This window comes from Mauremys reevesii, linkage group 19 (genome assembly GCF_016161935.1).
Source record: "Mauremys reevesii isolate NIE-2019 linkage group 19, ASM1616193v1, whole genome shotgun sequence".
Taxonomy (NCBI): Eukaryota; Metazoa; Chordata; order Testudines; family Geoemydidae; genus Mauremys; species Mauremys reevesii.
The window spans coordinates 12,742,973-12,759,670 of record NC_052641.1 but is presented as its reverse complement, the minus strand read 5'-3'; the positions used below and the strand labels follow the sequence as shown (position 1 = coordinate 12,759,670).

Genomic DNA, 16,698 nt, shown 5'->3' with positions numbered 1-16,698 from the left:
ACCCATAACTGAAAGGATTAATCTCATGTTGAACCACTTCACAACCTGCCAATAGCTGGCATCTGTGGTGTGAATGAAAGCTACGGTCCAGCTTGTATGGCTATAGAGCGCGCCTTGGCTGCTACTGAGAGGCGGTTGCTGAGCAAGTCTGGCAGATCAGTGTCAGACCATTCTAACTGAGCTCATTGGACAGATCCCTAATGTGTTGTTAGGTGGACTCTTGGAGTTTGGCGGTTTAGGGATGCCTCTGTGGAGCTTAAAACTGCTTTGTGAATTTGAGACTCTCCGATCTCTCGCCCCATACTCATGCCTGGTCCACAGAGCTGAGACATTTGGAAAAGGAAGCCATAGGGTGCTGGGAGAGACTTTAAAAAAAATGGGGATTTTCTAAGCCAGTAAAGAGAGGAGGAACAAAAAAACCCCAAACTGGTCCATTCCGGAAATTCTGCACTTCGAGATGGGGTTCACAAAGAGAGCAGTGGACAGTCCCAATGCAGCTCGACAAGAGCTTTCTTTAGTCCTTTGTCCTCATCCCATCCAAATTTAAAGTTCAAGGCTGTTTTGATCTGGGGTTTTGGTTTGATCCATTATGAGAACAGAGGCCAGACACACATCAGATCCAGATATGAACTTCAAAAGTTCCAGAACCATCCTGACTGTATTCAGGAACATGTTAAGGAGGCAGCATGCGCCAGTGAACAGAGCCAGGAGACCTGAGTTCTGTTCCTAGCTCTGCTGCTGCTGCCTCGTTATGCAAACCTGGGCAGTAGTCACTTAACTACTGTTTCAGTTTCCCCAGCTAGCCCCCATACTTCCCCGCCTTCGTGAAGCACTGTCACACGTGCAGGTGCCAAACGCTATGTACATTTGAAGTATTATTAAATCAAAGGCAGTCTCCCCAAATGTTCAGGCTGGTGTTGTCAGGTGAGTTTGAAGAGGGTTATTTGGGAACACTGTCCTGGCAGGATCCATGTCAGGGTTAACTCACAGCAACCCAGGGTACATTTCAAAGTGTGTGGGGGAGGGAAGAGTCACTCTATTTTATTCACAAGGCTTATTTATAACACCCTCCCCCCTCAAGGCACACACTTTTATTTTATGTTTAAAAATATTCTAATGAAATGTCAGGGGAAAAAAATCACTGTGTTTTTCCACCCCTGTAAATTCCACTTTGATGGAATGGGGCATTTTCAGATCTCCTGTCAATGTTTCAAACCCTTCATTCCCAGCAGAGGAAAGGCAGGTGGGCTCTGCTTCTGCAATAGATCTTTTCTCAGTGCAGCTTGGTTTCTGTCTCCAGCAAGCAACGGCAGATATCTACAATCTCTCACTCTTCACAGGTCAGTTTACATTTGCACACTGCTAGAGCATCAAGTGATACCACCTGGTTACAAATCACAGTCAATGCAGTCAGCTTACAGGTTATGCAACTTCCACAGGAGCCAAAAGTTATCACCCTCCACAGAGTCACGTCCAGGAGAGAGAGAGAGGGGCAAAAAGAGCCAGGCCATGTACTAAGGAAGAAGAGCCCTAGTTGTGCCTGTGTATGAGACTCAGTACTGTGGCTATTCAGAGACGTCTAACACTACAGGGGTCTCTCCACTGACTGCTGCTGATTACCCCGAATGCCTCCATGGGCTATATTCTTTTAAATGCAACGAGAGTAGCTGCCACAGGAACTCCTTCCTGAGGTGCAGAGATGAGCCTGTATGGGAACATCTGACCTTGGATTACATTCAGTCAGGCCAATCTCTAGGCAGAGCCAGAGGTCAAACACACACGCTCTTCCCGACGTTCTCATTCACTTGGCTGGTCGGTGCAATTGTTCATCACGGTCTGGGACTGGGAGTGATGTCTCCTTGAAAGTGGGTTGTTAAGGAGCCAGCTGGAAAGGTGAAGAGCATATCAGAAGTGATTAAGCTTGGAGTGAGATGCCACCTTTAGCAATTTGTCCAGCAGTACACAACAATGACTTGCCAGGAGACTGAGATGCGATCACGTCATGATGCAAACCCAGGCCAATCCCAAAAGATGCCTACCCTCCAGGATGCACAGCTACTCCCTTGGAAGCAGGATGTTGCCAGCTGTTCCTGCAGCTCCTTGGAGGATGGAAGGAAACACAAACTGATTGTACATGTATTGTTTTACTAGGGACGGGGGGCAAGCTCAGTGCAACTTTGGGAACTTGCATTCTCAGTGATCACAAGAAAGCAGGCTGCGGACTGAATGCTTGTATTGTAAGCTCTTTGGCTCAGCTCTTTGTTCTGGGAGCTTTGCACAGTGGGACCCTGGTTCGAGACCAGGGTTCTAATGCACGACTGCAATACAAACAAACCACCACCACTCACAGCTGGACTCAGAAGAAAGCCTGGAACTCAAGCTTGACGTTGTTTCCAGGCTGTTGAATCAGCACCTCGCAGAAGAGCCAGCATCCTCTTCTGCGAGAATTTTAAAATGCTCCCAGCGATACCCTGGTTCAAGTAACTGAAGGAATCCTACTGTGCCAGGATGAATATCAGAAAGAAATACCCAACACCCACACTATGAGACATAGAAAGGTGAAACTGTGTTTATCCTAATGGCCAATTAAGAAAAAGACTGAACTGTTCAACGCAGGGACAAAGTGGTGGAGAAGGTAAAGATGTGACAATATCTGACCACTAGGTGGCACAGTCAATGGATCAATTATCTTTTCAATCAGACCCAGGTATAAATACATAGTTGATAACTATTAGTTATTTTCAGAGCTTGGACATAAGGCCATAAACACAAAGGCTGGTCTTCTAGCACAGGGTAGAATGATCAAACAACTTAAATGAAGAAGCACATAGGCTGAAAGCCACCGTAAAAGGTAAAAAGTCAAATGTTTCTCAGTTTCCTTGAAAACCCCGTGATTTCAGAGCTTCACCTTCTCTCACAGGTGAAAAGGCATATGAAATTCAGAGACTAATTAAAGTGTGTCCCACACAACATTATAGGCACCTGCAATGAACAAAGCTATTGATACTGTTGAAATCAAGGCCATTTTAGAATATTTCCTAAGGGTTGGGTATATAGCCTTCCATGTCAAAATGGATGCCCACCATGGAGCACCAGTTTACATAATGGGAAGTCTTTATGGAAAGAACTTAATAGGATGGCAAGACTGAGAAAACTGAGGAAGCCACTAGCTGGGTCAGCTGGTTGGAAAGTGTGAAAGAAATGTGATACATTTTCTGTGTCCAGGCCTCCTGATGTGAGCAATTTTAGTGCTACAGTGATAGGTTATTGGAACAGAAACTGAGCATTAACCTTGAATAAAGAGTTCAAAGCAGAGTACGAACAATATGTCCCCATGGGATCCTATTTCCATCACAAGTTCATCATCTCAACCACCAGGAGTGGCGGATGCATTAGCACATACATTGCAAATACAAGCAGGCAGGAGACAAACGCTTCACCCTCTACTTTTTGTGGCAGAATGGGGGAAGTAATGAGGGTTGGCTCTTAGTATAGCATCTAGCTCCAGTAAGAGATGTAGAGAGATCTCTACACTGGGGGGCATATGTTCTCATTTACAACTCAAGGGAAGACATCATTGCTTCATGTGAACGTAGTAACAAGAGGACTGTGTGTAGCAACATAGCTAGACAGAAGAAGCAGAAGAACCAGTGGTGAAGATCACTTTCAGCACAGGTGTCCCTCTGGCTTTTGCAGCCAGTGTATTAAATGAGACCCTGCCCCATGTCCTATGTGGATGCAAACAGCACTCTGGAGCCTGGCGGCACCACCATAACACCATCCAGAACCAGCTGGTGAAAGCCATCACGCCATTCCTGGGGAAGATCACCCTCGATTCGGTCATCCCCGGGACAGACAGCAGACTGCGACCCGACATCGTCGTAATGGATGCAGAAAAAAAGAAGATCCTCATGGTAGATGTCACGGTGCCATTTGAAAACAGGTTACCGGCCTTCCATGAGGCCCGAGCACGGAAGGTGTTGAAGTACACCCTGCTGGCCGAGACCCTGAGAACCCAGGGCTATGAGGTTCAGATACATGCCCTGATCATGGGAGCCCTGGGCTTGTGGGACCCCCACAACGAGCCGCTTCTGAAAGCATGCAGAGTTGGTTGACGCTACGCCCAGCTCATGAGACAGCTCATAGTGTCCGACACCATCAGGTAGTCAAGAGACATTTATATGGAACACATCACAGGACACCGTCAATACCACATTGAGTAATTGAGACCGCCGACCAGGGAAATAACCCACTTCCTTCCCTGATGAACCAAGGGACGCACCCCACCCATGTACTTATTCACTACACCTATACTGACTTGGACTCCTTATACAGTCCATGGGTGGCATACCCGAGCCCACTTATCCACTGACACTTTAAAAACTCTTGCACCCCAATCTGGTTCTATGCTGGTTATGTGATATGTATGTATCTCTTCAGCCTTGCAACCGATACCTGTGATCCCCCATAACTCAAGCATGACCCCAGCTGTACAGTACCTTCCCTCTTAACTTGTGTATATTTAATTTTAAACATTAACTTTAATAAAATGTTTAAATCTGTTCTATGATGAGCTAACTTTAGCCTGAGAGAGACTTTTGAAAGCATATACAAACACCACAGTTGTGTCTAGGCAGAACAAAGTCCCACTGAGTTCATCGGGTAATGTGAAATCACTATGGGGGCTTGGCTCACAATGCTCCTTGCTGGCCAAAATGTGATAGACATACTTAACAGAACACAGGAAACAACAATACATGCCTTAAAATATTACCAAAAGAGCCAATGATGGCAGATACTGACCAGCATATCCATGGGAGAAATGTAGACCTAGATTGCTGTCACTGCTACAAAATGGACCCTGTGTAAAAATATTTTTCCAACCTCCCAGCAACTGCCATGAAATCGAACACAGCAACACACACAACTTCAAGGACCATGTGTAATAATGCACATGAAATCCCAGCAGCAGTGGCTGCATGGATAAAGTCCCACAGTTACCAATAAAGAATGTAAAACATTTACATCGGATGAGGAGTTCAGTATGTCCTGGCTTATCATGCAGCCCTGTTACAATTAAGCTTGTCCCCTTTGCTGCAGCTCGGCAATGAATCATGCACCATTTGAAAAACCCAACCGACAGTACAGCTCAGCGTGAGCACGTGCTCCCAGGCACAGAGCGCCCGCCAGCAGGAACCAATCACTGGCCCCTGGTGTTTTACTGGTTCGTTAGAACTGAAAACAAAACAAACGGAAGCAGAAAGGAATGGAGGGTAATGTACAATAATCCCGTTTAGATGAAAGAAAGGGAAAGTAAAGCAGTAAATATCACTGATTTGGGAGGCCACTCTGACCCGCACTGCGTGACTTGCATTGAATTTTCTATGTGGTTTTAACCCTCTGCACACCAAAGCTCAGACCCCACCCTCTGGCTTTAGAATTTTCATGCTTCTCTTTGGGCACTGAACCAAAGATATATTTTGACATGTTGGCCAAACACCTGGTCTCGCAAGGAAGATTCCCGCACTGCAGTGTCTGTAGACCTGGAAGCAAAGGACCTCACAGCTCAGAAGCACTAGTTCCCCAGAGGAATGATGGTGCAGTGGTTAGGGTGTTACCCTGGGTCTCGGGAGACTTGGGATCAATTCCCTGTTCTGCTACTGACTTACTGTTTGACCTCAGACAAATCACTTAATCTTTGTGTCTCAGTTCCCTCTCTGTAAAATGGGGATAGTAGCACTGCCCTGCTTCCAAAGAGGTGCTGTGCAGGTAAATACATTAAAGCCGGAGGTGCTCAGATACTCTGGTAGTGGGAGCCACGTAAATACCTTACACTGGAATTTGTACCTGGATGTGGGACGCCTGCGGAAGATAGCCACTGACTCTCAGAGGGCATTAGATACAAGTCAGAGGCACGGGACTGATGGAGATGGGAGTAAGCCAGACAGTAAAGAGCTAGGTTAGCTGTCCTGACCTCAAAGTACTCAGAAATCTTAACAACACTGATAATTAGAGAGGGGTCTGCAACAGGCACAGAATCTTCATTGTTGGGTCTTCAAAGGTCAAGTGTACAGCATCACTCTACTCCCCCATGTGACTGGTAAGTAGCTGAACATAATGTCCAACAGGATGCACCGTAACCAGATGGCGATTAGTTATCCTTTTGTTAACGATGAGGGGAGGTACTGACGTTGCTGCTGGAAGAGAATCTGCTCCTTGTTAAGAGCATAGGTCACGCTCATGCTCTCCCTGCTGCTCCTGCTGACATGGTTGATCATTAGTCTTTATGGTCCCCAGCACAAGGCAGGCAGGGGGTCTTTGCCCCCGAGGCACCTTCCCCCCCCCCCCCCCCCCGGTTTGTTATTCTGTCTCCTGCAGGGGGAAGGCAGGTGTCTCCTCGCCTCTGGTGGCGTCATGGTTTGGTTTCTGCCTCCGGCATGGACACTCAGGCAGTTCCCGTCCCTGGGGCCTGTTTTCACACAGTTCAGTAAGGAATGGGGAAGGCTGGCGTCTTGGCCCTTGTGGTGTCTTTGCTCACTCAGTTTCTGTCTCCACCTGCTGGCAAGGAAGGGTTAAACCGTGCAGATCCAGGCTGGAGGGGGTGGGGAGCTGCGCAGCTGGAGACCTTTCAGCATTCAGAGAGCAACCTCTAGTGAATTTCCTGAATCAGTTTCTTTGCAATGGAGATGTAAGGAATCAGGGGCCACCATACAGGTCTTAAAAACTCCCGGCGAATGCTCAAGTAACACTGGAAATCTTTCCAAAACTTCCATGTTTGCTTAAACTGACGGACCCGAAAGGAGAGTGCTTGAGCCTAGCGAGGAGATGTATATGTGATCTTATTTCACACCATCACGCTGGCTGCTTCGAACCAGAGGCAGTTGCTACTGAGTGCCTAGCAGCAACTCTGAAAAGCCTCATCGCTGACACTGAAGCTATGGGGGCCTCTCAGACAGCACCTTTGCCTGGGAGAGGCAGGAAATTGGGGAAGATCAGATCTTTCATGGGCTGGAAATCTGGGGTATAGTTTTCCCCCCCACCACCACAGCTCTAAGAAAAAGCCCCAGTATTGGCTTGCCCCTGACCTCCCTGTGGGAGGGGGAGGAGAGGAAATACTCTAAGCATTGTCTAACAAAGGTGTGCTAGGAAAGGAGGTAATTTATCACAAACCTGGTGTGACGTTTTTGTTCTAATGACGTAAATGGTAAGGAAACAGATTTTTTTTCTAGACAGAGACTAATTGAGTAAAAATAGTCCAGCCAGCTTTCAGATCCCTGTGCTGGCTTCAGTATCAGCAGAGGCCAGCTGTGTTTTCTTTTCACTGAATGGGGCCTTTAGTTTTTATTCAGCGTCAGCCTTGAGGGACTTAAGGAATAATAATCATGATACTCTGTCCTGCTGCACTATCTTCCAGCTGAGGATCTCAAAGCACTTTCTAAACGTTCATAATTATTTGCAATACAACAGCACCTAGAGTTCTCAATTGATATCAGAGCCCAGCATACGTAGAACTAGAGTTCTGCAAATCCACAGATCTCCTGTCTATATCCACAGATATCTGCCAATGCCAATCATTTTTGTGGATCGGATGTGGATACAAACTGTGTGTCCACGCAGGGCTCTAGGTAACTGGGTTCAAAAAAAGAATGAGAAGTTCATGGAGGATAAGTTAGTCACTGGCTATTAGCCAAGGTGATCAGGGGCACAATCCCATGCTCTGGGTGTCCCTGAGCCAGAACACTCAATAATTGTCCTGTTCGGTTCATCTCTTCTGCAGCATCTGGCACTGGCACTTGTCTGAAGACAAGATACTGGGCTGGATGGGCCATTGGCCTGACCCCGTATGACTGCTCTTACGTTCTAGAAGCTGTACAAAGTAAGAACTGAGAGCAAGAGATTGTCCCTGCCCCAAAGAGCTTACACTTTAAATTGATTATGCCTCGTACTGCCACCTGCAGTGGGGATTACCCTTCTCATCCTGCAGGGGTGAAACTGAGGCACAGAGAGTTTAAGGGAGTTGCCCAAATTAACACAGCTGTTGGCAGCAGAGCAAGAACGAACCCAGGTCACTTGACTTCTAGCCCAGTGTTTTAGATGATAAGATCAACCTTCCCCTTTTAAATTGTCTGCTAATACAATTCAGCATTTTGTGTTCCTGTAGGTTCTTCCTTTAGTCAAGTGAAACTTACAGAGATTGAAGAAGTTTGTGCACTAAGAGGATTTTGTTTTACAGTTTATTTTCTCTATATCTCTACCTCCCCATAGGCCCCATTTAACTGTTTAAAAACAAATGAGTGATCTTGTTGAAAGAAATTGAAAATGACTATTCTAAGCACCTCTGCTTCTTCTTTGTGGACCCAATATTTATTATTTCAAACATTAATAAATAAATAGATCAGGAAGTGGTGAGCATTCTCTACTTTCATTGAAGCCAATGGAGGTTGCGAGTGATCAAATTTCTCTGTATTGAGCCCCGAGTCCGAAGAAAGTTGTGTAAAGTACATTTGGTGTGAGCTGCAGGAGGTGGTAATATTAACGATACAGCAATGGAGCTCAAAGCACTTTACAAAGGAAGTCAGTATCACTATCCCTGTTTTTACAGATGGGGAAACTGAGGCACAGAGAGGGGACATGTCTTGCCCAAGGCCAGTGGCAGAACTGGAAATAAAACCCAGGTCTCCTGATTCTCAGTCCAGTGCTCTGTCCAGTACACCTCCACGTCTCCCGGCATTGCTTGTTTCATTGTTTGTTCGTATAATCTGCTTGAAAATGTCTTTGAAAAGAAGCCATTGAAACTTATTTGGTATTTGGACACTCAGTTTGTGCTATGCAAAGTTTGCTGAGATATAGAAATCCCTTAATCTGCCCTAAAAAATTAAGATACTAACAGGGAACTTTAGCCTCTGGATATAGGGCTGGTATCTGTGTGCCCTAAACGTGTCCCAGATGCCCCGAACACCAAGGGTATAGTTGCAAGCTTTGCGGCCAGAGGCCAGCTCAGAGTTTAAGGTAAACAGGCTTGAGACATTATGTCCCTGAAGTAGGAACAGCAGGAAGCTGACTGATGTCCCCAGTTTCGCAAAGGCCTGGTGGTTTACGGTGTTAGTTCGATAGCCTTGGAGGTAGGCATGGTGCTTTACGGAGAACTAACCAACCTCTTCAATCTAGCCAAACCCCTGAGAAAATCTTGCTAGTACTGACAATTGCCCTTTGTGACACTGGCTTTTGGACATGCTTGGTCAGAGAGCCATGAGACAAATGACCTCCAGCTGTTGGATACAGGAGAACAAAGATCCAGGGAGGCTGAAAAACAAAACCAAACAAACCAAAGACCTTGACTGACAAGCAACAAAAAGCCTTGGGAAAGATGGCTGCCAGGAGAAGTTGCACATCCCTCTGCCAATGGCTGGTCAGCCGCTCAGTTGCTCTGGCCTAATCAGCCGCATCCAGCTCGATGTGGTCATGTGGGAACAAGAAGAATGTGTTGGAGGCTCTGTGGCTGCAATTTCAGGGCTGGTAGTGGGTAGGTAGGTTGGTTTTGATCACACAGGGATGGAGAACATTTGTTTCTTTTTCCCTGAACCCTGTGGTTTCCTTGAAGCTTATGGAGATGATGCATCTTCCTATGTTTCCTAGTCAGCACATTCTCTTCTGCGGTGCAACGAAGCAGTGCTCATCACTGTGCTCTTGTTGCCAAAAACATAAACCTGCAAGATGCTGAGTGCCCCCTGCTTCAAGGAAGCGCAGCACCTCGCGGGTGGGGTCAGTACAATGCTGGACCAGGCAGCCAGTGAGGGGGTATTGACCATGAAAAGAACTCAAGAAACTGATGATTATTTCTATCAAGTTTGCCTGGGGGAACAGCCTTAGCATCTGATTCGTATCTCCTATTGCGTCTCAGGTGCCTCAGGGCAGGGACCCATTATTTTGTAAACTGTCTGCAGGGTACCATGTGCCCCTATAAATACCACTGACAACATATGGACATTTGAGAGCCACCCACTAGGTCACCAGTGCTCTGAGGCTGAGCTAATTGGATCTGGGCTTGGTGATGAAAGAATCCATTTTGTTGGGAACCAATGATTTTGCAAGAAAAGTAGGAATAAGGAGAGGCCCTTGAGGATGAAAAGAATACAGGGGCAAGGAGGGCAACAATTTTCTGTGCCTCTCTGGAAAAGTTATTTTTACACACATACACACACACAATATACTATTTCACATATTATAAAATCCCAGTGTTTACAAAACACCTGATCTTCAGCAAAGAGGTCAAGATTCTGCCCCGTACCAGGAATGCATAGGGAAATGGGTACATGCGAGACATTCAAATGGACAAAGAAAATAAGGAGTTTACCTGCTCACCAACTTTTCCTGTCCGCCCTGGATGTCCTGGCTCACCCTGCATTGAGATGGAGAGAGGTATCACAGAAGGCTAACTCAGTGCTGCTTTGTCAAAAATCTTTCTCCGAAAGGGTTAAACTCCTGGTGTCTCAACTGCAGCACAGCAGGACTAATGACAGGCGTAACTAAACATTTTGGGTGAGTAGTGCTGGGTCTCAATACTGAGAGTTCCAGCACTAACAAGCCGTGTGCAACGACACTGCACCAAACTTGTGCATCAGCCCACTTTTTAATGAGATCAAGCCTTCAAAATAGGTACTTCCAAGCTGTCTACATTTTCCAAGATCCTGTTAATTAGGAAAGAACAGTCAGTCTGTGCTAACATGACAGAAGCACTTCTGTGGCCAGATTTTCAAGAGAGCTCAGCTCCCATTTGAGCACCAAAATAAGGAACCGAATTTCTAAAAGCTCAGTATGTTGGGTGCAGAATTCTTTGGAAAACTTCAGGATCAAATGCGGGTGCGGTGCACCTGAAAATCCAGCCTTTGGTGGTGACTTTGATTACCTACTGTGATCACCATTAAAAAGTCAACTGCTTGCAATAATTCAGAGAGCATGGCCCAAAGATGGAGGGAAAAGCACAGGGATGTACATAAGCCCAGACTGACCAGGGAGAAGGGTGGGCTGTGGAAGGGTTGGTCCAGGGAAGTGTCTGAGTAACTCAGGACAGGCTGTCTAAAAGACAGTCACTGCTAACCTGGTTTCAGAGTAGCAGCCGTGTTAATCTGTATCTGAAAAAAGAAAAGGAGGACTTGTGGTACCTTAGAGACTAACAAATTTATTTCAGCATAAGCTTTCGTGGGCTACAGCCCCACTTCATCAGATGCACGTAGTGGAAAATACAGTAGGAAGATATATATCTACACACACACACAGAGAGAGAGAGAGAGAGAGAACATGAAACAGTTCTTTTTCTCTCCTGCTGATAATAGCTCACCTTAACTGATCACTCTCCTTATAGTGTTTCATGTTCTCTATGTATATATACACATCTTCCTACTGTATTTTCCACTACGTGCATCTGATGAAGTGGGGCTATAGCCCACGAAAGCTTATGCTCAAATAAATTTGTTCGTCTCTAAGGTGCCACAAGTCCTCCTGTCCTTTTTGCTAACCTGGTGTTGTCTCTGGGTCACAGCAACTGCATTTTCTCAGTCAGCAGATAATGTGACTGCAGATGTGCTGCCAGAACATATTTTTGTTATTTGCTTGTTTAAAGAGCTGCCTTTGGGGGCTTTTTGGGCTGGGGGTTGGTATTGTGAAGAGCAGGCTGCTCTTGGAATAGCTCCTCCTGCTGCCAATGAAACAGCAGAGATAGGAATGGTTAGCATTGTTTCAGAACAAAAACCGGAGAGGCAATGGAAAAACAATTAAACAGTTTAATATCAAAAGAGAAACACACTTGTTTATAATAAAGCGTGTAGTTTAAAAATGCACAGTCATTCTTCCACAGAAACCAAGCTGAGGCTGAGCTTCCAGAAGCCGAAGACAGAGAGAAATGCAGGGAGAAGAGCAAATCCTCACTGCCCCATTTCATTTCTAGGATGGAAACTGGAAGCTCAGCACATGTTAAACATGAGAGGTTCTTGAAGTTTAACTCCAGTCTTGAATTCCTCTTCCCCCTGGCTCCCACGCCAACCCATCAGCTCTCTGGTATGAACACCCCTCCCGCCTTACCTTTGAACCATCAGTGCCAGGTTTTCCAGGAAATCCCTTCCTGCCAGGTCGACCCTGAAACATACAAAGGATGATGAATATAAAAGGCTCAATATTGTCTTTGCTCCCAGCTGTTGCAGCTGCCCTTGGTCACTGCAGCCACAGCCTGCGTGACCTGATGCAACTTACAAATAGAGCTGGGTGACATTTTTTTGGCAAATAATAAATGCACTGAAACTGTTTATGAATTTGGGTCAGAGTCAGTAAATAGTTTCCACTGACAAAAAAGCCCCAAAAACCAAAATTTCAAAACCAGCATTTCGAATAGTCATTCAAAATGTTTGACCCAGACAAAGGGGTTGGGTTTTTTTTGCTTTTTCATTTTCACAGAGAAAAAATACGAAAAATCAATTTTGGTTAGAAACGAACCTGAATTTTTCAGTTCAGAGGCCGAACTGAAAAATCAATGATTTGCTCAGCTCTGCTTACAAAGTAGAGTCTCCAAAAGACTCCAGCTACAACATCCCAAAGCAGCCCTTCCAGGCACCAGGGCACAATGCCTTGGCTCTGGGTCTGATCTCTGGATGACCTGGATCCCAGCTTGAGATAGAAACTGCATGTGTAAGGAAGTCTCTGCTCCACCATTAGGCAAATTTCATCTCTTCAGCATCACACCAGAAGTGCTGCCTGGGCGTTGTAAGTAATGAATGGAAGGGCTGTATTGCTGCCCTTTTGATGGGTAATTATACACTGCATTCATCTGGCATCCTAACACTCCCAGCAGCCATCTGTGCCTAGTGCCAGCTCAGGCTCCAGCATCCTGAGCCCCTAAAGGCAGCGTCTTCCTAGTGCCAGTATGAGCGTCGTCACAGCAGCGCCCCACAGCAACTAGCTGGGATTTGGGAGCCTGAGCTTCCTGGCAACAATACCCCACTGGTACCAGCTAGAATTCAGCCAATATGAGCTTTCTTGCAGCCGTGTTGCATCACTGCTGTCTACCACGGATCAGTGCAAACTGTTGACTGTGTGTGTGAGTATATATGCCCCATGCTTATCACTTATCAAAGCAGGAATACACCCACAAACCAATGGTCCGGTGAAAACTTACTCCCTGCCCGGGAAAGCCGCTTCAGTTTCTGTCCTAGCAGCTGGGGCTGGAATGGATTTATAGCATCAGATCTTTAGTAGCAGCCAATACCTGGTTTTATAGAGGGCAGTGAAAATTGCTGTATCAACACATGTGCTCAATAGCAATAAGTTGTATGTGGAGTAAGACATTCCTCTCCTGATCCGTATAGCAATTAGATTACACCCAGAGGGTGAGATCTGGTTACCATTATATCAGGATCCTGCAAATATTCTCAGAGGTCATAAAATCCTGCAGTGGTGAGTTCCAAAGATATGACTATATTCCTTTTGTTTATCCCAAATGTACTGCTCTGTTGTTTTGATTGAGGGTCCCCTACTTTCAAATTAAGGGGCAGACAAAAGGACTTTTTAAGTCCACTGTCCATATCCTTGTATTTCTCAATCCATCCTTTTTCTTGCTCTTCTCTTTTAAAAACAAATGCAGCATTCAAATGAGACCAGGGACATATTTTTGAATCATGGAAACCAACATGGGGGTGAATTATGGAGCTAGGTCCAAGTCACACAGTTTGCACTTGGCTCTGAATTATCCCAAAGTTTGAGGGTGTTTATATGGGGCTTTAATCTAGCCCAGCTTTAGTTGAATATTAAGACATTATATAGCCCCCATCCAATGCCCAGTGGGAGTCTTTCCATTGATTTCCATGGACGTTGGATCAAGCCCTTGTTGCACATAGACAATACAATGCTTGCCAGCAGGACCATTCTTTGACTGAAATAGGGGGGTCAAATCTTTCATTTTTATTTCCAACCTCAAATGCCTGGTGAGGTGTATGGAGCTACGTAGTAACTGACCAGGCCACTTGAGAGCAGTGAAACCTACCTCTGGACCAGGGGACCCTGGTGGCCCTATGGGTCCTTCATCTCCCTGAAGGGGAAAAAAATGAAACTGGTAAGAAAATCTTATACGTCTCTTGGGCTCCAGAAATGTTATGAAAGTAAATAGCTTGTAATACCATCAGCATTTAAATACACAATCCCCGTGCTTACGCAACTGCTGTCTTGTCAGAACATTTTAACAGTTCCATCCCATCAGACTGGAAAGGAAGAAGATTATCGGAGCACTTCTTTCCAGGAGATTGCATCACCATTTCAGTGCAGCCAGATATGTCTGTGGAGCCATCCCAGTGCCAGAGGAATAAACCTAAAGACAAATCCTGCCTATGGATGCCCACCGGAAATTCCCAGAGAAATTAATGGCAATTGCGTGTGCTTACCAAAGGGAAGAATTTGGCCCACAAGATACTGTACTTGATCACGGGCATCTGATTAGTTTGGTTTGGCCAAGGACGCAATCCCTGGAGAGCTTGCTCTTTTTGCCTCAGGTGCAAGGTTTCTCACAGACTTTCACACATATCAGATATACTGAGGGTTTTCCTTCACTTCCACACAGGACACTAGATTGGCTCCATTACTGAGATTTCCCAAAGGCTTACATGGCAATTGGACTAGGTCCTGCATCTGGGTTCCTCGTCAGTTTCTGTTTAGTCTGGATCAGATTTAAAGTTTCTAGGAGACCTTCAATTAAGCCACAGGATGGTGATCTCAAGTGTCTGGCCTAAACCCACAATAGAAAGAGAAATTGAAAGTGCTCTTAGCCCACCCACTGCTCTAGTGGTTTTGAGTTAGACCATTAGGACCACTAATAGAAACCACGCGGTCAAGCGGACTGACCATGGGATTGGAAGTCAATGATATCTGATTTTGACACATTCACTGTGTGACCCGGGGTGAGCCACTGAATCTATGTCCTGGTTTCCCCATCTGCAAATTGGATAGAATACTCTCCTATCTCACAGAGGACGGGGAGGCAGGGGGTCATGCAGATGCATCAGTTAATGCTCGTAAAAGCTCTTTTAAAATGACCAGTGTTAAATAAGGCTAAGAATTATGATTGCTTTATACAACGCTTTCCGTTCATGCACTGAATTTGGATTATTTGCATAGGGCTACAAATGTAGATGGCTCTTGAAAGACAAAAGACAATGAGCTTGATTTTCCGCTCAGGCTGCTGTAAATCAAGAGAAACGACAGTGAAGTCACTGGAATGACACTGGTGTAAAGCTGTTGTGAGCAAGAGGAGAATGAGGCTCACTGTCTCTGCCCTAAAGTGTTTCCAATTCAAGGGTCACTAAAGTCAATGGCAACCCCCCGAGGGAGGGGCATAATTAAGCCCTGAATGAAGGCACAACACGATGGGCAGAGGCTGCAGACCTGGGTTTATGTGCACATGATGGAGAATAACGAGCACATCCTGTTCATTATTTATTTTAGAAGGTGATGTTACTCCGTGGGGAAGACCAGGGTTTGTAGGCCTCACATTAGAAAATGTGCTTTAAGGCAAAGTGTGAAGGAACACAGAATAGAGGCACATTGGACCTTGGGCCAGGAAAGGAGGATTTTCAGGCATAGGGGCCTGAGTGGAAGGAGGCACCAAGATGAGGTGTAGAAAAAAGAAGCTGGTGGGGTGGCTAGGCCCCTGCTGATGCCAGCAGGAGTTGGATGAACGGATTGAGGGGAGCATGTAGCCTCTAGAGCTAACCCCAGTGGATCTGGGATTTTGCAGGTTTCTGATTGGTGACTGAGACTAAGTATCTGCTCCCAGGTGCAGATGGAGCAAACCTGGGGCCCCATTTATGCAGAAGATTAACGTGACTGGAAAGGGAAAGTTTTCTTGGACAAGGGCTGCATTTGGCTTTGGAAGCCACATGGATACTTACTTCTTGGCCAGGCTGTCCTCTTGGCCCAGGTAAACCTCGTGCTCCGGGCTTCCCCTGCAATGGATCCAAAAGAAAAGGTTCTCAAAAAATAGAAGCAAAGCTCTGAGGGTCCATTAAAGTGAGACAGGTCTCTTTCCAACACACGTTGCCATGGGGAAGGATCCAATGTCAATTTTGTTTCAGAAAAAAAGAAAAATCCCACGCTTGGAGGGAACTCAATCCAAAACAGACCAAACCGGAGTCTCAGCCAGACCAATCTCCAGGAATCTCCAGGACTTTTTCCTCCCACCCTGCTTCCCACATCTGTGTTTTCATTGACTGTTTCCAACTCAGCACAAGGCTTCTATCTGAGAGCCACTCACCTTCGGGCCTTCGGGGCCATTTTGTCCTGGTGGGCCAATATCCCCTGGAAAGCCCTAGAGAGAATCAGAAATGGTTGGCGTTACATTAGAGCGCTTTCTGGAAAGGCTTCCTGTGCTCTTCTAAGAGCTCTTCTAAAGATTTAACTTGACGCTTCGTGTTGTGACAAGCATCATTTGCTGGCACTGTGCACACACAGGCCACTGTGGGGCATCTGCAGGGACTGAAGCAGCTTTGAAATAACCAGATGAAATCCAGAGGGTAACAGTAGAAAAGAGATCTAGGCTATTGGTTTAAGTAAGAACAAGACATCCCTTCTGTTAACAGCCCCTTTTTGGTCCATCTCCTTGCAAAATTCACTGTTGTAAGGGCCTCCCTGTCATCACATATTTAAAATGGCATTTTGGTTTTT

At 45.9% G+C, this 16,698-nt stretch overlaps 1 protein-coding gene across 27 annotated transcripts in view; it reads right to left on the bottom strand.

Annotated features, from left to right (window-relative positions):
* The window catches only part of LOC120386909 (collagen alpha-1(XXVII) chain B-like), a 278,660-nt gene that overhangs the window by 85,131 nt on the left and 176,831 nt on the right, over window positions 1–16,698 (bottom strand). For all 27 annotated transcript variants that reach the window (XM_039506933.1, XM_039506934.1, XM_039506924.1 and 24 more), the window contains 5 exons: window positions 16,289–16,342; window positions 15,927–15,980; window positions 14,030–14,074; window positions 12,079–12,132; window positions 10,355–10,399 (listed from right to left, as the gene is read on the bottom strand). In XM_039506933.1, the coding sequence (XP_039362867.1) occupies window positions 10,355–10,399; window positions 12,079–12,132; window positions 14,030–14,074; window positions 15,927–15,980; window positions 16,289–16,342 (252 nt within the window). The remainder of the gene's footprint in view (window positions 1–10,354; window positions 10,400–12,078; window positions 12,133–14,029; window positions 14,075–15,926; window positions 15,981–16,288; window positions 16,343–16,698) is intronic.